This window comes from Zootoca vivipara, chromosome 2 (assembly GCF_963506605.1).
Source record: "Zootoca vivipara chromosome 2, rZooViv1.1, whole genome shotgun sequence".
Taxonomy (NCBI): Eukaryota; Metazoa; Chordata; class Lepidosauria; order Squamata; family Lacertidae; genus Zootoca; species Zootoca vivipara.
In genome coordinates this window covers 47285229-47309773 of record NC_083277.1, presented here as the reverse complement: position 1 = coordinate 47309773, position 24545 = coordinate 47285229, and the positions used below count along the sequence as shown (strand labels likewise).

Genomic DNA, 24545 nt, shown 5'->3' with positions numbered 1-24545 from the left:
ATTAACAAGCCATGTAAGAATGTCGGAGCATCAATGCTGGATCAGGCCAAAGGCCCATATAGTCCATCATCCGTTTTTCAGTGGCCAACCAGATGCCTACTGAATGAAGCCTACAAGCAAGACCTGAGTACATTCTGTTTCCAACAAAGCATGGCCAAGCATGGCTAGCAGCCATTGTTAGCCTTACATGAACATGTCTAATCTGTTTAAAGACATCCACGCCAGGTACCATCATTACATTTTGTGGGAGAGAATTCCATGTAACTATGTGTAAAGCAGTACTTTCTTTTGTCTGAATTTTCCAACATTCAGCTTTGTTGGATGGCCCCAATTTCCAGTAGTGTGAGAGAAGCCTACCCACTCAATGCATAATTTAATACAGCTCTATCATGTGCCCTCTTTCCTTGCCTTTTCAACAGTAAGCCCAAATGTTGTAACTTTTCTCCTCAGGCAAGTTGCTCCAACCCTTTGATCATTTTGGGCTCCAGAGCAGTCCAGATAAAATAAAGTAGCTCCAGAGTAAATTAATCATAATGTTAGTAACTAGAGTTTAATGATGAAACCCATTTCTTAATGGAGACTTGAGTTCTTTACATATTTCCAAGGTATGAAGGGTTTCTTAGTTTCCTCACAAAAGCCACACAATTCCCTCAATGCCCTAACAATATGATAAGCTCTCTTTTTCCACGGTGAAATAAACAACACAGCTTCATGACAGCAACTTTTTTTCTATAGTCCCTTTCGTATCAGGTTTTGTAGAGTTGCTTGCCTTTTCTAAGCGCTTAACACATTTTATGGGAGTAATATTTTCCAAACTACACTTAAAGGGTGGGACACGGGTGGCGCTGTGGGTTAAACCACAGAGCCTAGGGCTTGCCAATCAGAAGGTCGGTAGTTCGAATCCCCGCGACGGGGTGAGCTCCCGTTGCTCGGTCCCAGCTCCTGCCAACCTAGCATTTCGAAAGCACCTCAAAGTGCAAGTAGGTAAATAGGTACCACTACAGCGGGAAGGTAAACGGCGTTTCCGTGCGCTGCTCTGGTTTGCCTAGAAGCTGTATGCCGGCTCCCTTGGCCAATAGAGCGAGATGAGCGTCTTAGGGTCTCCACTATGGATATGTGTAGGGTTTACTCCTTAGCCCTTTCTTCTATTGAAGATATCCCGTAAGGCAGCAGAATTTTCCTTCTCCTTCTAGATCAGGCACCCCCAAACTTCGGCCCTCCAGATGTTTTGGACTACAATTCCCATCATCCCTGACCACTGGTCCTGTTAGCTAGGGATCATGGGAGTTGTAGGCCAAAACATCTGGAGGGCCGTAGGGGATGCCTGTTCTAGATAGGCTACCTTCCCAAGTTGACGAGCCCCAGCTGCCCATCACTTCTACTACTGTATTTGGGTCTGAGGTTTCATTGGTTAGGTGTGTTACTTTCATACTTTTAATTGGTGATAACTAGATACAGATAAACAAATCTGCTATATCTACAATGAAGGTTTTTTCGGTGGCAGTGTCCCAGTTTTGGAATATCTGTCTAATAAGATGTGCTTGGTGTCTACTTTACAAGCTTTTAGATGCCAGCTTAATAAATGATTATTTATGCAGACATTTTAAGATGTATATAATGCCCCAATTTCTTTTTTATTTTAGATTTGTCTTTTATTGATGTTGTTTTATTTTATTATGACAGGCATATGTTCCCCGTCATACTTGCAGTGAAGAGCAGTAAAAATGTTTTAAATAAGTAAATAAATAATTTTACACTTCTGATCACATCTATAGCTTCCTGAAGCAGGGCCTTCTCTGGTGTGGCACTGCAATTGTGGAATGACATTGCCTTGAGAAGACAACCTGGATACATATTTTCCAAATTTCAGGAAATTAGTACAATCTTCATATAACCTGAGTATAAGGAAGGGACCACAATGTTTGAAGGCTTTAATTTAAGCAACTGTATCTCATCATCTTAAACTACATCTTGTCATCTTAAAATGCTCAGACTCACATGAGGTAAGTTTCTGACTCAAAATCAATCCTACTCTTAAAACACCATCTGGTGATGTATCTGGCAAATTTCTGAATCTTTCACAACTATCCCTTGAATCTCTCCCCCAACTATGCAGGTGGGAAAAAATGATGCTTAAGATGGTAATTGCAGTCATATTTCCAAAGCAATCCAAACCCTGACTCAAGTTTTTCTCTAACATCATGCAGCAAATGGCTGGTCAGTTACCAAGGGCCTTTTCTGGAGGTCACAGTACAAATTGCAAATATGCACTTCAGCTTACAGATATTTCATTTGGACCTATTTATTCTTTATCACACAATGAAACAACTTGTGGAAGTTGTCTGGGCTGCATGAGACACAAACAAGTAAACCTGACTTTGTCAAACTGAACAAGCAGCCTTTAAAAGCTAGCCATTTATTATTTTAAATAAATTATACTTTAATAAATTGGAGAAGTGTTAAAGGACGTATTTAATGCTGGAGACCTGGAAAACCTAATTCAGGTGGTGAGAAGGGCTTAAAAAATCCAACGTGCAGGGTAGAGAGAGTCCTTCATATGTTGTTGGACTACAACTCCCATCAGCCCCAGCTAGTACCACCAATGGTCAGGAGTTATGAGTGTTGTAGTGCAGAAACGTGTAGAGCAGGCACCCCCAAACTGCGGCCCTCCAGATGTTTTGGCCTACAACTCCCATGATCCCTAGCTAACAGGACCAGTGGTCAGGGATGATGGGAATTGTAGTCCAAAACATCTGGAGGGCCGGAGTTTGGGGGTGCCTGGTGTAGAGGGTCACAGGTTCCCTGGTCCTGAACTAAAAGATGCTTTGCCTTAACATTTTTGACATCTTTTTCTTTTAAAAAGACAAACATTAAATATCCAAGTTTTACATGCATCATAGTATCCAAAAACATTATTACATATTTACATAATCTCTGAAATAAAAATTATAAAGCAGTTGTAACCACTGTTTGAGTGGTAAAATTAAGTTATAATTTTTTCGAAAAAAACACACCTTTTGAAAAAAGCATGTTTCTACTTATATAAGATACACATAATCTAATTCATTAGCCTCCTCCTGCATTCTGTAGCAAAGCAACACTACATGATTTTTAGCTACATGCTCAATCTTTCTATTGGGGGCAGGGAGAGTGATGGCATAAAATGACAGTGTTGTTTAAGCTAAACACTTCAGAATCTCACTGCAGTGAGGGCCAGTTCAAACATAGTATCATTGAAGATCGTATTTAACATGAACCCTGTAGATACACACATTTAAAAAAGTAGTAAAAGATGTTATCTACACATCTTGTTCATTTTTCATGAAATCAAAGGATCATCAGTATCAGCCTATAATTTACAAAGAATGTGTTACCATTCAAAGCATTTTACCTCTATGATTTGAAACTGCATGGAGGAAACTTTCTGTGGGGGCACCATGTTTAAACCCATGGAAATCACTCCAAAAGCCAACTTCTATAGAACTGCACCTGTTTCTAGTTGGTTCTTGGCAATAGCTAACATAATCAATGAAAAGACCACCTAGGTTATCCTCACCAATACCTGACTGTATGTGTGTGTTTCTTAAATTAATTGCACTGCACAAGTCCAAACATAAACTCTCCGTAATTATGACTCAATAAAAATGTTAAAATTAAGTTTAGCTAGGTTTAACATAGTCACTGCTTAAACCCTTCAGTCTGACACCTATATTCAACTACAGAAAATAACTTGTCAGCGATGAGTATGCCAACAGAAGGCATATGTTGTTGACATATGGGATGTTTCATGCTTATGAAAAATTCATTTTGTTTATGGTAAAGAATCGTCCAAATGAAGCTAGCTACATGACAATGTCTGAAGTAAATGTTTGAAAGCTCCTTGTAGGATGAAAAGTGTTAACTGGGAATCATGTCAAGTAATAGGTACATTAGTGAAAATCCTGTTTCTAAAAATGAATGTTGTCATTCTCAATGGAAAACAGAAAAGTGAAACCACTCTTACATGAAACTAAATAATGACGACTGAGGCCTCATCCAAAGTCTACTCAAGTGCACATTTTTAAATAAAATTCTAAAAAGCATTAATTCAGTGGACCTTTGCACTGGTGTTGTTCCATGCAATGGATTCATAGTTGTCACTGAATTGTCCCCAAAGTAAAATAATATATAATTATTACTATGGATAAATAATTGTGGCTAAATAGAAAGTAAACCCGTTTGGTAAAAATAGAGATGCAGATTTTAGTATGTGTATATTTTGATGCACGAATAGGCATGTGCACATAATTACACATAGCACATACTTAAGATTAGTATTGATGACTGTAGCACAGTAGAAACTTACACATGATATTTTAAAGAGAAAGGTATACTTTACTTTTATATAGAGGTCAAAATAATATATAGGATGAAAAGTAAGCAAAAATTTAAATCTATTTGCTAGTGGTATATTATAATTTAGCATGGTGTACATGGTGTTAACAGGCAGAGCAATTCTACTAGCAACAGAAGGAACCAATAATGTGCCTGTTCTTCTGCACACATAGCTGAAATGTAGTGCCTTACATTCAAAATACACCAGGGCATTGATTTCCAATCATAATCGTAGTGGCATTTTTCTACGTTCTGCACACATGGGTGAAATGTAATGATTAAAATGCATACATTCCAAAACCAGGTATAACATCTATAATTTAAAATATATTTTAAATTTCCATCACCATCCAGATCAGTTCAAACTTTAGGCCCAAAAGCAGTGGTGAAGTCACTACTTTGCCAAAATGGTTCCTTTCCCATTATGCTGGCAACAGTAGTGTAATATATACACAAGCCACAGTTTCAGCAAGATCTAGAGTCTACGTTTTGAGCAATACGATAAAGTAGCACCAGTCACACAACTATATCCGATTTATGTTTCTCTAGATAGAATTTAGCAGGGCTTCACTCAATTTCATTCATCAATATACTACATGGATACACATAAGCACAAAATGCACAAGAAGCAGCCAATACACAATGATTTGGGTGGGTTTCCCCCCTAATGACAATATAAGGAAGAAAATAACGAAAAGGGACACAAAACTAAACAGTTTACTCCTAGCATTATACCTAGCATTTAATTAGCTATTATTTTATTATAAACTTACAATTTTTCTCTGTCTTCTTTCTCCTTTTAAAGTATACATAGAAAGCTACAACAGTTTAATATTTTCAAATGGAATTTTTGAATAAGCAGAGGGGAAAAAACAGAAAAAAACCACACTACTAACAATAAGACATATTTAACTTTCTCAGGATTACATGTTTACATTTTCATATTCGTTAGTGTATTCTTTGAACACACGCACACACACACACACATATATTAAGGTTCAATGAATATATTTATCAAAGAGGGAAGAAATGCATACCTGCTTCAGAGAGGTCTCTAAGAGAGCTGCTAAGGGCACTCCTTTTAAGACCCTCCCCAGTGGCGTAACTGTCATCAAGGCAGGCACGGTTCAATGTCCCATTGCCAGACTCTTTTTTCAGGCTAGAGCACTGAGACATGCTTGGTCGTACTACACCTTTCTGCTTTTCAAGTTCAGCTGAAAAGAGAGCAGAAGGCAATTAATCTATTGGCTCTTTCAGATTGTAGCACTGAAAAATTATGTATGGACTCTTTGTTGGCTCATTAATAATTTCAATAACCCCAAATGCGATGCTTTTAAAAATTGGCACCTGGACAAATAAAGCTTGCTCCATCTGCAAAAGGCACAGCATTTGGGGCCTTTTAAGGGTTTCAGCAACAGAAAGCTCTGTGTGAGAAGGCGCATTCCTATTAATTTCAATGTTGGGGAATATTTCATGTACCCAAGCCTTTTGCCCATCCCTTCTCCTTTGGCACCAGAAATGCTCAGAAACAGTACCTCACACAACATACTCTCTGGCACACAAAGCTAAATAAATAAATAAACATTAGGTAGCAATGAACAAAGCAATGTTATCAAATTTGCCATGTCTTCATTTGGTTGGCTGTCACTGCACCTTGGTAGTCTGTGTGCATAATTGTATCACAACAGCATACCAATGGAAATCCTTCGGCCAGACTCCAGATGGCACATAACCATGTGGTAACAGCCAGTCATGGAGCTTAAAAGTGTGGTCAGAGCCCACCAGCTGAAATGGATGCCCTTGGACACTATAAGTCTCCTGAGGAAAATGCAATATATCAGCACTTAGTAAAACATTCTCGTATTTCAACTGCAGTTTAATCTTGAGTACTATTCAGCCACACTTTCTGAGCAAATTTTAACTTTATAAAGAAATCTTTTTGTAAATATGCCAAAATAGAGTCACCTAACACAATTAATTTTAAATGCTCTACTATATGTACCTTTGTACTTACACTCTATTCTGTGCTTTTCCATTTCTTGTACCTCTGCAATAGACTCCCTCAGATCATCTGTAAATTTCTTTCTGTCCTGGGGATTTGGCGCATTGAAATTTATCAAAACTTTTATATCTGCTCCCGGAACAGCTGATGTGAGCCGTATGCCATTAGGATAATCTAGGAAGTGGTAAAAGGGATATATGCATATTAATTTCTTTCAAGGGTTTTCTGTTCTCTATTTGCATCTCCAAATGTGAAAAAGATACAGTGGTACAACAGCTTAGTTTATGAACGACTTGAATTAAGAACGCTGCAAACGCGGAAGTAGATGTTTTGGTTTGTGAACTTTGCCTTGGAATAAGAACATGTTTTGTTTCCTGTTGAGTGTGTTCCATTTATAAACTGAATCCCCCGCTGCTATGGGAAAGCACACCTTGGTTTAAGAATGCTTTGGTTTAAGAACGGACTTCCGGAACAGATTAAGTTTGTAAACCAAGGTACCACTGTACATCCCAGTACATCAAAAATTTCCATTACCACATTAACATTTCTTGGTAACCATGTGCAACTGATAGGATGAGGCCTGGAAGCATCTGTGTCTATTGTGCTCCTCCCACAGTAGACCGGGCAACTTACCCTGAGGGAGATATGTATTGGAGTCTCAGGGCTTAAACTTGGCAAAATCCCACCATTTGTAGGCAGAAAAATGGGAAATGACTTTCTTAGAACCAAGAATGCTGTTGGATTAGATGGAAGTCCCATCTAGACCAGCACCCTGTTCTTACAGTGGCTGACTAGATGCCTATGGGAAGTCTTGAAAGAGGGACTTCCTATGGTTTATCCTGTAGATGGCTACTAGCTGTCATTTTTTTCAGGCACATAAGTCTCCTGGGTGAATCAAATACATGATGAGGGACGTTTGAGGGAAAACAACAGTCACCACTCACTCAAGGATTTCCGCCATATATGACAGACTGAATGCAGTGGTAGACTGTATGATCACTGAAATCCACTGACAGGGCACTTCTGGTGGTTCCTCACACCCTCAAGGCCATCACCAGGGACTCTGGTGAGGCAGGCCCTCCCTGTGGAACTTCCTTGCAGCAGTGGTTTGGTGGGAACTATCCCTCCTTCTTTCATATGTCACTTGAAGACTTTATTGTTCAGAAAGGCCTTTGCAACATGAATTTTCTTGTTAAGGCAATCAGTATTTACTGATGTTTTAAAGCTTTTTAAAATGGATATCTTTATTTTGTGTTTATATGTTGTATTCCACCTTGTTGTATTTTTTAATGAAAGTGCATCTTATAAAATTGTAAATAGACAAATATCACCAGCAGATTGACAGCTTTGGCGATCAAATATAAGTGGGGTTCCCCCCGTCATCTGCCCCAATCCTTACAAATAGAAAAGTACTAAATAGAAAATCCTTCTAAATAGAAAAGTACTTAAAGTACTAAAAGTACTAAAAATCCTTCTAAATAGAAAAGTACTAAATAGAAAAGTACTAAAAGTACTAAATAAAGCATGTTAGTACTTTTAAGAAAAGTACTAAGTAAAAAAACATTAACACTTAGTGATTTATTGGGCCACAAACAGACACTAGAAATGATATTATAGAATTTTTAGCCATACATATAAAAGAAATATTTAAGATTTATAGTCATTAATCTTAAATCATAACTGTAATGTGAACTGTAGAAGAAACACTAATATACAACTTCCTGAGGATAAATAAATAAATAAATCCCACATGAAATTGAGTAAGGCAATAAATGTTTAAAAACCATATTAAATGCATTTGTCCACCATCAAAAGAAGATATATAAAACAATGCATATTTTGTACAAAAATAGTACATATACAGCTGGATACACAAATGTTCACTTAGATCAATTCTCAGAAAGGGGTATGAAAATATATTCTGAAGACTTTTTAAAGGTTTAGAATTGGCAGGAGGAAGGCAGTTGCTGAATATATTTTCACTGTTACGTGGTCTCTAGTGAAAAGAAACTGCAAACCTTCATGTTTTTAAAATGAAGGTTTGTTCTGGAAAAAGTGGAAGTATCTATTTTGTCTTTCCCTCATGACCTACGAACGTGGAGATAAATACTTTATTTCCTTTCAAAGAATTAACTGATTCCTCAAAATACATTTTACCCTTATCATCCACTCCCCGTTGCCAATCATTCCCATCACCTTGCCAGCTTCTAAATGGAATGCTTTTTACTGCCTTTGCTTTAATTGACAGAATTCTCAGAAGGTATATGAATTCCATTCCTTGAGAACAAGTTGAATCTGACAGCTGCAACATGCAGATAGGCTGGGTGGGATATTTGTAGCTTGCTGCCTTCAGCTACCATAATGGCTCTGCATTGCTTAAAGAAAAATGTTGAAGGGGGAGAAATCTGGAGGAGAGTGTCAGGCTGTGTTGAACCAAACTGATCTTTCTCCCAAATATCCCGTATGTGTACATATACTAAACCATTATAGCTCACATTTTTCAGAGAATCACGATTTCATACTTTATTTTTAAAAGTCTTTGAATGCTATTCTTATTCTTTTTCATAAACATTTAAATAAATGTGGTAACAAAGCAAAACACACTATCACATCATTATTAACAATAGGTTTTCATTGCATTTCTGCAATATCTTTTCTAAAAAATGGAAAAAAACCCACCAGATTTGGGTGTAAAACCTAAAAAGTGGGTGGGTGGGGGCAAAGTAATTGATTTATAAAACTATTTGTGTGCCACCTTGACTGAGTAAATGCATGTTCTGGGGATGATGAAGTGACACACTACTAGATATCCTAAGTGGCTGTGCTTTGGAACAGACCAGATGCCAAGGAATTTTAACTTGATGTCAGAGATTAGCATGTCAAATGAATTCTTTTTTTAAAAAAGTATTTTTATTAATTATTTATATTTTGAAATTTTTTTGAAAATAATTTACATAACAACATAACTCTACACACTCTACTCTACTGTACACTTTGGGCCGGATGCCTGCTGCGCTGATTGCGTGGTGGGCTGGAGGGTGGGGGAGCGCGCGGCTGTGCGCACCCATGCACATACGCTATTTCTGGCACACTCCCAACCTGGAAAGTGCCGAAAATAGCTTGTGCGCATTTGCAGAAGCCTCCCCCAACCCGGAAGTACACCGGAAATGATGCTTGCGCATGCGCACAAGCTCTTTCTGTCGCTTTTCCGGGTCGGAAGTCGCGCCGGTAAGAGCGGGTGGCGGCAGCGGGGGCCCCTGGGGGCCGCATAAAAGAGCCTCAGGGGCCATATGTGGCCCCCGGGCCGTAGTCTGGGGACCCCTGCTCTACACAAATCAACTACAATGTTTTGGAAGATCAGATCATGTTCCTTTAGTTTAGATCCAAATGTCTTTCCACATATTGCTAAATTTATTCTTATTATGCAGTATATACTATACCGGCATAAAAGATCAGCATGCTGAGTTTTGCAGTTTCTAACCAGAGCATACATATATTTCAGTTGTCTTCCTTCTGTTCACAGAGTGTATTGTTTTTAACTGCAATGTCTCTTATCTTACATAAAAATCATTATAGGCTGTAACTTCAGAAGTGCACTTGTGGAAGCAAGCACAGTCAAGCAGTGACTTGACATTGGCTGTGTTCACATGTCCCACTAAACAATAGTTTAGTGCGATGTGAAAAAGCAGGAATGGGCTGCAATGAGCCTTGGGCTGATACTTCAGGAGGAATTTGGCAGCTTTGCATTTCTGCTTAACTGATTTATCATTTCATCTTGAACCAACAAACTGTGGGTAACATTAACTTGAGATCACTCTTAGCTTGTTTAAAGCATAGGTAAAGGTAAAGGGACCCCTGACCTTAGGTCCAGTCGCGAATGACTCTGGGGTTGCGGCACTCATCTCGCTTTATTGGCCGAGGGAGCCGGCGTACAGCTTCCGGGTCATGTGGCCAGCATGACTAGGCCGCTTCTGGCAAACCAGAGCAGCACATGGAAATGCCATTTACCTTCCCACTGGAGTGGTACGTATTTATCTACTTGCACTTTGAGGTGCTTTCGAAATGCTAGGTTGGCAGGAGCAGGGTCCGAGCAATGGGAGCTCACCCCGTTGCGGGGATTCTAACCCCCAACCTTCTGATCAACAAGCCCTAGGCTCTGTGGTTTAACCCACAGCGCCACCTGCGTCCCTTTGAAGCATAGTTGATATTAATCATAGTTAACTAGTTTGTCAGTAAAGTGAAAGCTTCCAAACTGTTCCTACTGGCCTTGTGGGGATCACATGAACTTGACTCACTGTATTTCATTCCTGATTATTCATGTCACGTTGAACTATGCTTTAGTGTAGTGTGGCTCTCCAAGTTGTTGTTACACTCTCAACAGGCCAGGCCAAGTTGTTCCGGGCTTATGCTAGTTGGAAACCAGGAACATGGAGGGCCACAGATTCCTCTTCCCTGCTTTAGTGTAATGTGTGAATGTCACCATTGTGAGCATTGGAGTACAGGTGTTCAATTCATCACATTTCTTTTTTTTTTTTTTGAGCATACTTTTTATTAATTTTACAAAATACAAAAAAGCAAAAAAACGGTACATACTTAAACCCCCTTTCCACCTCCTTCCTACCCACCCACATGGGTCCTCCCCTGCCACAGAAGTATCCCATGTATGTGAACAGTCAGAGATGGTCCATTTTATGCTTGGGTTTCTGTCCTCCCCCCCCTCCCCTGACCCCAAAGCCCCCCCCCCCTGCCACCAGGGAGCTCCAGCAAACCAGGGCAGTACGCAGGAGGACATCCATCCAACCATCTATTGTCATACCCAAAAAAAGAGAAAAATAGAAATAGGAAAAAAGGGAAGAAAAAAAAAAAGAAAGGGCGAAAAAAGAAAAAAGAAAAAACAATACAAAACAAAAAAATTTTTTCTTGCATTCATAGTTGTAAAACCATATTTTGTGGGCTTCCCCTCCCCCCCCTTCCCAGGTTTTCATCCCTTTTTAATCATCTGCAACAGTTTCTTACTTTATAAAAATACACCTTTGCATCTTATACAACTTATAAATCAATTGTTAACATTTTCATCTAATATTCAAATCACTGAGAAATCAAACTCCCATTTTCTCTTCCCGTGCCTAATTTTTTGTTTTTTCTCCCTCTATAAGCCTCCATATTTTCACATTTTCCAAAATCCATTCACTTTTAAAACTATAACTATTCTCAATTTAACCTTACATCCCCGATTGCCGGCTCCACCCCCCCAATCCAGCAAATTCCAAAATCAGCAGACCAGTTATAAACCTGTTAATCCATCCTTAATCACAACATCACTTTCCCTTCACCCCACCCCCTGTTTACAGTCTTTTGCCATCCAGGCCACCATACAGGACCCCTGGATTTCTTCTCTTCTCTGCATATTTTTTCCTTCTTCCCTGTGGGCGTTCTGGAGTTCCAATAATACCAATCGTGCCCCCCTCAAAAGCAGGGCACTCCATCCAACTTTTTGTAGAGTAGAGTCATCATTTTTTTCGTGGTGTGCTTCATTTTGTGTTGAATCATCACAATCCTCATCTTCATCTTTTCCTTCCCCATCCTTGTCATTCTCACATTCAACTTTTTCAGTGTCAAAAGCTTCATCTCCTAAAAAATCATATTCCGCCATCACCTCCTGGAATTTTTTCTGTAACTCTTGCCGTCGTGTCTCCTCTTGACATAACTCTATTCTTGTTTCCCACATTAAGGTCAAAACAGACCGCTGGAACTCAGGGGAACACTTTTTTGTTGACATATTTCAGTCCTGCCAAGGTCAAAACTTGTCACGTGGGGTGGAATATGATCACAGTTTATTTTTTCGACTCCATTTTAACAAGCTGGCTGCATTCTTCAAGTCTTATTGACAATAGAGTTCGAACTCACATTTCACAAACACTTAAGCCAAAAAAGAAATTCCACAAAGTCCAGAAATACAAAGTGAAGTAAAATTTGACTTATAAATCCTGACAACTCACTGGGTTGTCTGGGCTGCCGGCTCCCGAGTGGAAAGACAGGTTTTTTCTTAGGCTGTACCTCTTATTGCAGGGCAGTCATAAACCGCAGTCTCTCTCCCCTTTTCACCCTGCATCAAAGGGGAGATTCTCTTTGATGCCTTTGAGGGATCCTTTGAATTGTAAATCTTCTGTTTATGGCTTCGGGTTTCTATTTACTGTCTCTTTTGTTGCCGTGGGGGGGGGGTGGCTTCCTCTTTTCTCCCCTCTCTCCCAGATCCAAATTGTTTTATAATAATCCAAATCATGAGATTACTTACAGTCTTTTCCAATCGTTTTATTTTCGGAAGAATCCAGCGCTCTCCGCCTTCGGCTTGAAGCTTCTCCCTGCTAGAATAACGTTGCCGCTCAAAATGGCCCCCGCGACTTCTACCCTCCTCGCTCCGGAGCTCTTATTAGAGCTAGCCGAAGAGTTGGGGAGTCCGGTTTGGGTCTGTGCTGAGCAAATTGCCCTCGGGACGCCCTTCCCGAGGTTCTAAGGGGCGCAGCGTCGCTCTCGCTGCCCTCCCCACTCCTAGCAGAGACGGGCCGTCTCGGAGACGAGACGAAGCCCCGCCGATCGACGCTGGCGCTGAATCCGGAAGCCTCTCAATTCATCACATTTCTAATTTATACAAACCATTATCTATCCCAACTTTCAGACCACTTGTCAGCCACAGCCATTAGGAAACAACAACAGAGGCTAAAGCATTCAACTGGGTCAAACTACCATTGCTTCCTCAAGGTACTGTATAGTTATTCTTAAGAAATGAGGTGCACCAATTTACCCTTAAGTCATATGAGGGGCTAAAGACACTTACACTGATTCTCAAAAAGGAGCACCTGCATTCCATAGAGGGAAAAGGACTGTCGAAAACTGTATGTGACTGAATTCTTCTTCTTTTGAAAGATCTTAGTGACCTAAAAATATCAACAAGCACAAAAATCAATGTTGGAGAGAAAGTATTTGGGTAGTTAAAAATACTGAAACGTATGGACAACAAATATTACACCAGTAAGCATCCTGAAGACAAACTCTGCCTTAAATACCATTTCCCTTTACTAGCCTTTTGGCTCCCCTACACAACTTTCCTAGCTGATTCTGAGCACTGCATGCAACTGTAGTTGTACATACAGCTCTTCATCCACATATGAATAACAATCCATGCAGAAAACCACATAGTGCCCCTACATGGATTTGCAATTTAAGTAAGCCCCTTTACTTAATGAAGTCTTTGCATTAAAATAATGTGTTATAAAAATATGCCTGTCAGATACATACCACAAGCAGATCATTAAATAAAAATATTTCCCGCTGGTGTAATCCAAGCTTCTGTGGTTTATTTGGATCTGGAACTTCAAAGAGCCTGCAGTAGCAAACAAGTCTCCGATGTGGAAGAGAAAGGACCTGTGGGATATAATACAATGCTGACCTTAGTCAATTAAAAAGGAGTTCAGTATTATTTAGGTGAAGTCTTTTCCACAATGGTGAATGAGGAAATAGCTGAAAATGGTGGTGGTGGTGGGGAACATTTAAGGAAAAGCTTTTCATTAGCCTCTCTTTGCACCATTTTGGATTTTCCTTTTTTTGTCATCATATTTATATATTGGTGGTAAACTCATGTTATTTCATGAAGCCTGTTGTCCAATGCTACTAATCATTAACACAGGGACGCGGATGGCGCTGTGGGTTAAACCACTGTGCCGCTTGGGCTTGCTGATTGAAAGGTTGGCGGTTCAAATCCCTGCGACAGGGTGAGCTCCCATTGTTCAATCCCAGCTCCTGCCGACCTAGCAATTCAAAAGCAAACAGTACCTTCCAGCGGGAAGGTAAATGGTGTTTACGTGTGCTGCTCTGGTTTCGCCAGAAGCGGCTTAGTCATGCTGGCCACGTGACCCGGGAAAAACTGTCTGCAGAAGCGGACAAATGCCGGCTCCCTTGGCCTTTAAAGCAAGATGAGCGCCGCAACCCCAGAGCCGTTCGTGACTGGACTGGACTGGACTTATTTTACCTTTACTATCATTAACTCTTCAACAGTATCCTGGTTTTCCTCAGTAGGGGGAATAGGTGAAAATAATTCCCCCTAGCTCCATGCCAGTGCATGTATTGTATCTGATACAGTTTAGGGACTAAGGTTCCTTTACTCCAAGGTCAATACGGATTTTCCACTGTCTTTTCCATGAGATGCTAGCCTATGTACATGGACAAACAGAAGGCTACTAACAAGAAGTTTTAATTGCAATGCAATTTTTATTAGAGTCTAACTTCTTAGATTCTAAGTTCTTCTTAGCCCCAGTATCTCAGATAGTTCCTGAGCCAATAATTTTATTTTGCCATCCATGACATCTAAGGAAAGGTGCCAAACTTATGGAGGGGGGGGGGGAATCCTGATCAGCAAAGTGACCTGCCACACACCTACCTTTACAATGATTGATGCAGCATGCACAATTTAAAATTCCTTCCATATAAGGAATATAATATATACTTCATATACATACAAATGTTTTAATGAAGTGTCTCAAAGTTTAACACAAAGTCAGCAAGAAAATTTTTCTCTTATTCAGTGAGCTTCTGAGCTCTTGCAGATCAGTTGCCCAATTCTATTCAATACATGGGGCAACTATAGCAAATCTATGTTTCCTGATTAACAGCAGAATAAAGAGTGGCTAATCTGTGGCTCATTAAATGTTGTTGAACTCCAACTCCCATCAGTTCCAGCTACCATGGCCAGTAGTAAGGGATGGTGGAAAACGTTAGCCTCTCCTGGTTTGGGGCATGAATCTTGACTTCCCTTCTGTGAATGGAGCAGAGTTCACTGAACAGATTCCCTACCAACTTAACAATTGGCTCCTGTAGGTTGTGGACCTTTGGAAATTGGGATGTGGTATGGCAGGAGTTGGTGACTGGAGGAGTAAATTAAGACCCAAACCTAGTTGTTCTAAAAGGTCAAGTTCTAAAAGGTCAAAGCCAGAAATTCATCTTATCAATTAGTACAAAAATTACTGAGGAATAATGGTTTGCTCCAAAGAAAATTCTTATGTTTTATTTCTAATATTAAACACAATATTAAACTTTTATTTTAGTTCTAATTCTTTCCTAGAGGTAATGCTAGAATGCTTGAGGTACCTGAATAACAACACTAAGCATGCTCTATTTAACTTCATATGGCAATGAGGTTTCCTTGATAACTAGAAGCCTGGATACTTGCTGTCAAAGGTCCCACAATAGTCACCAACAACAGTATTCCAACATTTATTATGTGACAATATGTGACATGCAAGGGCACACCCAATGCTCAATGTTCTCCGTTTTGCAGCTTGTGCGTGTGAAAGATCCTAAAGGAATGTCTCAGTCCCACATTCCTCTAATGTATAATCTTGTGCTAAATTTCCACACTGATTGATTAAGCTGATTAAACACTAAAAACAATGAAAGCAAAGCACATTTATGAAATATTCTGACATTAAAATAATGCAGAAGAGAGAGATGTACATTTAAATATCTGCAGATCAGAGGCCATGCACACCTTTGAGGGGAGAGGCAAATTGTTTTTAAGCTTAAAATTGTTAGGAAATATGTCCAAGGGCAGCTCACCACAACGGAACCCAGCCAGGTTTATAAACAAAGCTGTCCCCAGTTTCACTTATGCTTGCTAATTATTTCACTTTTATATTTCATTGTTGCACCAAGCTCTATCTGTGTGATACTGAACCCCACAGAGAAAGCGTAATCTGGCTCCTTTACAAAATGGAAATGTTTCATTAGGTCAGCAATTGACACTTTTAAATATTTAGGATGAAAAAGCAATGAACTGCCCAAATCTGAGTAACAACAAAGGATTTAAACATGTTAGGGCCCTTCTGACAAGCTTTGCTTATAGAACAGAAATGAATATGAAAGGAAATACCTACACAACCAAGTCCATGGTGTAGAGATCCAATCTACAGTAGAAAAAGACACATACAAGTTCATTAAATTTCAGAGAAATACATATCATATCAAGCAAATACTTCATGGTCTTACTATCACTAAACACCTATAAAAGCAAACATGCCTATAAATAATGATAGGCATTTATTTTCAAACCCCCTTTTGCACAGTTACACTGTCACTAAGCAGGAATGAGCACATGGAATGCTAATTTAATCCCAATGACTTTCTCACAAAGCTTAAATTCTGCAGTATATTTCTGCAGCTTTCAAAATTCCGCTTTCCAGTCTATAAGGCAATTAAAGTTGTATAACTCTACCTCTTCATTTTGGAAAAGCCATTATCTGTAAGCATACAAAGATGCAATGAGTGTGCCCACCTTCCCATATACACACAACAGCTACCCCACAACTTTGGAATTCTGTTTCTTTGGACTCTTGCCATATTCCTAAGGTGCAATATGATTTCTTTACTGGCGCTGACTTTTGGTTGTTTGTGTTAAGCTGGAACGTAGGGAGAAAAATATGTTGGAATGTTTTCATGTTTAATATAGAGGAATAAAAACCTCTATGCTTTAGAGTGGGTGGGATATAAATACTTAGAAAACTAAAGAAACTATATGAAATAGATCCAGTAACTCAGGAGAGACACTTTCTGAGCGGTCATTTATGTCCCCAAAGCTGGATATGGCTCAGTAGGAAATGGTTCAGTGCGCAAGCATATACTTTTGCACATGTAACTCGCAAATGCAAAATATAACTTACCGGTTTCTTTCCTACTATGAGTTTTTCAACCTTTTGGACCTGTGACACATGATCCTCGTTTGTCTTGAGCTCCCGCTTTCGGATTCTTTCATAGATCCCAATAAGCATCTCCCGTGGAATATCTTCACCATCATCTACACCTGCAGAACCCAACATCATTGTTACCAGCTCAAAAACTGCAATACCTCTACAACCTGATGACAATGTCTGCCTTGTAAAGAACATAATCTAGCTACCGGTTGTCATACTAAGTGATAATTAATCTCTGCATGTCATAATCCAGTACCTCCAAAGAATCTGCCATTTAGCAATTAAAGAAGAGAATTTCAATCTATGACATTTGGATATATAAATATTGCCCCTCATTCTGTTTAGAATTCCAGGGCAGTATGCAATCAGTAAGAGTAATCATAAAATGAAACATCAGAAGAACGAAGAAAACAATAATTAAAATATACATAAGATTAAAATGCCTGGGTGAACAAAAGGGTGTTCTGGTGCAGAAAAGATTGCAACATTGGTGCCAGATGAACCTGTATAGGGAGAGCTTTCTATAAACAGGGTGCCACTGCCAAGGTGGCCCTTTGCTCTCATGTATTATATCACTGATAATGGCATTTGAAGAGGGGCCTCGGTCGGCAGAAGATATTAACAGACAAGTAGGTTAATCTGGGAAGAGGCACTCTTTTGAGTATTTGGGTTCCAAGCTGTTTACGCTGAATTGGTCCCAGAAGTCAACAGATCTCCAGTTATGCTCTTTTAAAATCAGTATGATATTTATTTACTTAAAAGATTTCTAGCCCTATCTGCAAAATACACATTTGTCCTCTTTTTGGTTATTAAAACAACAGTAACCAAGAGTACTGTGGAGTATCAGTAGAATTAGGTAACAGATAGCATTGTTCTCTCTCTCTCTCTCTCTCTCTCTCACACACACACACACACACACACACAAATGTTAAATGTCCCAGGAATAATAAACCTCAGTGTTGGTTAAAAATGCTGCAGTCTTGAAGCACCATTCATGAAAGATCAAGGACATTCTCAACCTAGTTATTTAAAAACATTAACAAAGGCTTTCTTCTGTGAAAAGCTTAGTGAATGAAGTTGGCCCATAGACCTGGAGAGGGATGGTTTGCAGTGCAGAAATACAAGAGGAAATCAAAATTACAAGCTTCCCCACGTTGGTCTTTCAGCTATAAAACATTTCCTTTCTCTCCAGAACTTGAATCTCACTTTCCTCAGCCTCCTCAGAGTTCTAAAACACTTTTGTAGGGTATAGTCACACAAACGTGTAATATGGAACAGAATCTAATTACTGTATTCTTTTGCGGTTTTTGTGGTGTAGACCATAATGGCAAATGTCTATGCATGTTTACTCATAAGTAAGTCTTACTGTGTTCAATGATTTACTTCCATGTAAATTGCAGAATTGCAACTTATTGCTGCAGTTTTTACAATGTGCTTCCAAAGCCACGTGACAGACTTTTCTACCTCTATAGTACAGTCATACCTCGGGTTAAGTATGCTTCAGGTTGAGTACTTTCAAGTTAAGTACTCCGCGGACCCATCTGGAACGGATTAATCCACCTTCCATTACTTTCAATGGGAAAGTTCGCTTCAGGTTAAGTACAGACTTCCAGAACCAATTAAGTATTAACCTGAGGTACCACTGTATTTAAGAAGCGATCTATTTAGAAACGGGTGCTGCAGCATTGTTAGTAATCAGACTGTTGTCCTTTCCCAAAAACCCTTTCCAATCTCCTCCTGGTCTGGTAACAAATCATAGTACAAATGGCAGACTAGCCTCTTGGATGTTTTAAATAAAGAAAAATGCGGCTTTTGACATTTTCTGTTCAAGACTGGAGGAAATGAAACAAACCCATCCTTTAGACCCTGGCAAATTTTTGAATTATGCCTACCTCTTAGATTCTTGACAAAATCTTCAAGCTTCATTTTGCGTTCTGGTTTCACATTTGGACTATACATATCTGTGTTTAATAATATGATTGCAAAAGCTAGGATGAAGATGGTATCAGGATTTCTAAACTGTCTCACAACACCTGGATTGCAGATGCAGTATCTCTGGCTACAAAAGACACCGAAATAAGAGTGGTCAGATTCAAGGATGAGTCGATAAGCCTTTTAGAACAAACCAATAAACTGTTTCATTGAGAATACTGGAATTATATTCCTGTCATACACATTTAATGCTTGAATATTAATTACCATTCCATCACATTATCTCAGCTAATAATAGTATCTTTAATGCAGATGATGTATTATTATACCCACTCTTTGTAACCAAATTACTATTTGCTGATCTAGATATTCCGGTGGTTAAGGCTAGTCTAACTCCATTACAGTAAGTGCCCTCAGTTTCCTGCAATATTCACTTGTTGTATAGAAATATACATAAAATATACATATACATATTTATCACTGCAGACTGCAAACCATACCTAGTGGATCAAAGAGGATAAAAATTACCCAGATTTGCACACTTCATCAGAAATTGGATAGTGGTGATAATTATACATTCGTTATTCATGGCAAAGGAAGGTAATATAAAACTACTGCAAGTGTAAAAAAAGCTTATATTTGTAGGGCAAAATATGCAATGGAAACGCCAAATTTTCTTGGGTTGAACATCACAGTCCAAATGAAGTGCACCACTGACTCAGGTAACCATTTCCTCCTTCTAACCATGTAGATATAGCCCAAATATGCCAGCATAAAGTCAAACTATGCAACAATATCTGATGCAACTTTGATCCATAATTTATATCTATGCTAATATGCCATTTGTACACATTTCATGCTAATGAGTCTGACCAATGGCTTCAACAGATCTGTGGCACCCTCTGAGGACAGGCCTCTTTATTTTTAGCATATTGGAAGATTCTTCACATTTCTCCCCATGTCCCCACCATCGATAAAGAACATTTGTCTAGGCTTTAATAAGTTAATGCTCTTTGCTCAGCTAAGCTAAACTGCTTAATTAAAAGGTCAGCAGAGTACATTGCAAAATGTTATAAAGGATAAATGCTTCCATTTCAACAAGATGAGAACATAGAATATTTACAGCACAATCCTTTACATGCCTACTCAGAAGTAAGTCCCACTGCGTCCAGTAGGCCTTACACCGGGGTAAGTGGGTATAGGCTTGTGACCTTAATTTCCTTTAAAATGTTTAAACCGACAGTAAACATTTCTTTGTTCTCATTTAGACTTGATAACATAAGATACATCAAATAAAGCTGCCAGAATCTATAGCCGCCTTTTCCCAACCTAGTGGCCTCTGGAGTTTTCTGAGTACATCTCTCATCAACTCCAGAAGGCTAGTCTATAATATATAATATCATGAGAACAGAATTTTAGATCAAGAGAATATATAACCACCTACTTCAGCCTGAGTACACTAAAACCTACTATGTATGTGACTAAACCTTGTGATACCTATCTGTTTAAGTCCATACCTAAAAGCTTCAATGAGTCGTTCTACTTTTTGAGCTTCCCCTTGGACACGGATATGAGCTTGGAATTTCCTGAGTGCTTCATCTAGTTCCATAGCTGAGAAGTCCATTTCATCCACAACACAGCTAGGACAAAGAAGAAGAAGAGTTTTGATTTTGCTACCCTCCAACATATCCCCCCCTCACCCAGCAAGCCACCCTGCCTTCAATAAAATACCAACTGCTGTACTTAGTATAGTATTCAGTCAGATGAAGCATGCAATGATTAAAGGCCAAAGAGAGAATTATGAGCAACTATATATCAATTAAAGAAGCTTATGTAAGCGGGTCATGATTTTTCGAAGACATCTCTCTGGCAGAAATAATAATCACTTATGTCCTTCAGAAAGCAATTTCCCCCAGTCAGTAGCTCCATTAGAAAACAACCAAACATTACTTTAATTTACTACTTTACTGAATAGTAGGGCACGGAGCAACAGACACCAGTCCCCTCCTTGTCTATCCTATGAACACTAGAAGGGAGGGTGGCAGCAAGAAGACCTGTGCTCTTTTACTTTGCTTCCTGCATGCCTTTGAGTGGATAGCAAAGGGGGAAAGCAATATACTTCCCCTTCTCTGACAGAAGGGGTATCAGTTACCACACACCATTTCCCCCGTTAAAGTGTTGTACATAATAACACCTCCGTACTCTTTTCAATAACTGGAAGGGAAAAGAGAGAGGAATTGTGTAGCAGACAGTGGAGAGGGGAGAGCAGAGAGGGAGAAAAGGTACTCAGGTGGACAGAGCTGATTTAAAAGGCTGATACAAAACCATGATTTGTGAAACCATGATCTAATTGCCTTTTCTGCTGCCTGAGAGGTCTACTTTCCAATAAAATAAAATAGAATCTAGAGGTTTCTTCCCTTTTTATTAGGCTTTTGAGGTTATACACAATGAAAGATCAATCTCTGCAAAGTACAATAGACTAATGCAGGTATCACGGTAAGAACGTATGACCCATGCTAAAAGGCTTTTTATTAAAATGCATTGCCATATGGCATCAGGGCAAAAATGTTTATGATTGTCCAAATGAGAGAGGGGCAGAATCAGGCAATTAAAATGCAGAGGGACAGGTATCAATTCAAAGAGGATACTTTGGATAAAACATATGTGCCAGAGACATTCACAAAGACGCACCATGCACAGGAGTTTAAGAGCTAATACTGGAAGCCACTGAGTCAAGTTGTGTGAGCTGTCGTACTTTGTTTTAAAGGATAGCATAGATATACAGAGCATAATGGAAACCTGGTAGAATAGAGAGAACTAGCAGAAAGGACAGGGAAGGGTGTGTTGGAGGTGATATCAAGCATACAGTCCCAAATCTCAAATGGGCAGATTCCTCCACAAAATTACTGTGGATGGCAGTACCAGGTCCCCAAGAGTAGCTTACTACTGAACATATACTATCATCCTCCTGACCGAAACGCCCAGGGTGATCCTGAGATGGAAAATGAAATTTTCCTCATAATCGAATTAGCTATCCAGAAAGCAGCAAACGGTCAACAAATAAAGCCAGGTCTTTTTAGTACCTTGGTTAGCTGTATAATGCAGGAAAACTGGACATATTTCATAACCCGATGCAACACAGAAATAAATGCCATCTTGGTACCTGACACAAGCTAACATGGGAAGCTTCTGCACTCCTAAGGTTGCTTGTTTTAACTGAACATTGCAATTGCACATTTAATTCCTTTGGCTGCATTCCAGTGCTCAGTTAAGTGCACTCAAATCCCCATTGAATGGCCTTTAAAACATAATAACAGGTAAAAAAAAATCCAATGTTTAATTTATAAGATTTTAGTCAATGAAGCAAACATGAAGAGGAGGTCATCAGGGTTAAATTTCCTAGCCTATTTGTAGATCATATGTTTTGGCATTGTGTCAAATAGGCATCAATAACATTTTCACGTGGTGCAACTCCCAGCACAAAAGCCTCTCTTTAATAGAGTTAGGCAAGATGCCAACATAACGTTCTCATCTACAGGACTGTTTTTAGAAAACAGCACTTTGGAATTTAAAATCTGTGTCGATTTTTCAAGGAAAACCCATGAGCTGACAGATCCCCCCCCCCCCCCCGGCGAAGAAGGCCCTGCTTCACTGTTCCTTTGTAGTACGGAAATATATAGAACAAATGGGTCCAGTAATAAGACAACCCACTTGCCAAGTGTAGAATGCTTCATTAAAGCATATTTATATGAGTGCATTCTGCCGATTCAGGCGTACCACTAATCAACAGGAACCTTAGCATTCAACAGCAATTCTTCATCAAAGTAACGTGTACATAATTCTATAAATTTGGGCCAAGATGTACAAGGTATCATGAGCTGGCATGCAGTACAGCACATCAAAACTGAAAATATTGTGGCACTTGCTTTCTGGATGGTTGTAGTCTTCCAAATTTTGTCATGTCATTTTATTTTAGACAATGAATTGAGTAATACTTCAAGGAATAATAAAGGACTTATAATCAATAGACACTTTCCTTCTTGATGAGCATATCCTAGGCAATTAAAATAATAATAGATTATAGTATAGCAGATAAATAGTTAAGAACCTCCTTCTGGAACAGTCTTTCTGAGTTATGGGCATAGCTGTAAATGTATATGGGGAAATAATTTTTTTCTTCACTCCTTCCTAACTTAATTCCTATGCAACCTGGTTTATCTTTTTCTCTGAAACTGCACTTAGCTTATGCACAAAACAATTGGTGAACATCCCTTTCTTTAAAATCCACATAGTGTACACTTAAATATGTAACAGATGCTTCATATCTGCTACTTACTCCAACACATCCCGGTTAAACTGCTTTTGTCGATTTCCGAGGAATTCTCCAATCATCTGTCTGCTGAGTCCTTTTCTCTGTAGAAGGAAATGAGCAACTCCAACAGGCGTATCTGGCACAAAGCCTCTCTCAATTAGGTACTGGATTCCTTTTTCAGGTTTTCTACAAGAAGAAAAAACCCCAAATCTCCCATTAGCCGCTTTCAGCACAACATAATCAGGAGCATATGTATTTTTATTGTGTGTGTGCGTGTATAATATTTGTTGCTGTATACCACTTAGATTTCTCTAAGGAATTTGTGTTATATAAATATTTTCATAAATAAATTTAACATAAATAAAATAAAGATTGGGGTTGTCTTAGGCTTAGGGCTCTTCCACAATCAACACAAGTATCTTTTAATTGCTAAGGCAGAGGTATACGGTTGTACCTCGGAAGTCAAACGCCTTGCAAGTCAAACCTTTTGGCTCCCATACGCCACAAACTCGGAAGTGAGTGTTCCGGTTTGTGAACGTTCTTTGGAACCCGAACATCCGACGAAGCTTCCGCGGCTTCCAACTGGCTCCAGAAGCATCGTGCAGCCAATCGGAAGCCGAGCCTTGGTTTCCGAATGTTTTGGAGGTAGAATGGACTTCCGGAACCGATTCCATTCAACTTTTGAGGTACAACTGTACAACTTAAATCATTTGAGGACCAATTTTACTGTTATTACCAGTGGAGAATAACAATACTGCAGCAGCTATGAAAAAGTATGTGCACCACATCTTTAACATAGTGCTTTTTAAAACTTACACCTGCCATTTATTTCTGCAATTCTTAGCAGACTCGCAGTTCTTGCTTTGCACAGACCTTTCTCTCAATAGCACCCCCTCCCACCCCTATGTGAGAAGCACTGATGGACAATACCAGGGAACCCTCTGGTTCTGCTTCTGCCACAAACAGTATGCTGTTTGAAACAGTATGAAACAGATGCTCCAGGAAAGCAGGCAAGCTGTGGCATGGAGTCAGTAGCCCTTCTCTGTTTTTCCCAGCATCTGGAGTGAATATGGCCTTTAAATTCTAAGATCCCATTTAGCTACTGGGTGGACAGGTTTTTTTAATATAACATTGGTTTCTTAAAAAGTTATTTTCATATTTAAACTGTTTAACATGGTTGCATCAA

At 39.2% G+C, this 24545-nt stretch overlaps 1 protein-coding gene across 10 annotated transcripts in view; it reads right to left on the bottom strand.

The window, feature by feature from the left end:
• Window positions 1-24545, bottom strand: part of IQSEC1 (IQ motif and Sec7 domain ArfGEF 1) — a 321903-nt gene that overhangs the window by 6992 nt on the left and 290366 nt on the right. For all 10 annotated transcript variants that reach the window (XM_035106280.2, XM_035106281.2, XM_035106282.2 and 7 more), the window contains 9 exons: window positions 23384-23545; window positions 20565-20687; window positions 19008-19174; window positions 17086-17225; window positions 16303-16332; window positions 13673-13798; window positions 13212-13311; window positions 6389-6550; window positions 5412-5588 (listed from right to left, as the gene is read on the bottom strand). In XM_035106280.2, coding sequence (XP_034962171.2) covers window positions 5412-5588; window positions 6389-6550; window positions 13212-13311; window positions 13673-13798; window positions 16303-16332; window positions 17086-17225; window positions 19008-19174; window positions 20565-20687; window positions 23384-23545 — 1187 coding nt within the window. The remainder of the gene's footprint in view (window positions 1-5411; window positions 5589-6388; window positions 6551-13211; window positions 13312-13672; window positions 13799-16302; window positions 16333-17085; window positions 17226-19007; window positions 19175-20564; window positions 20688-23383; window positions 23546-24545) is intronic.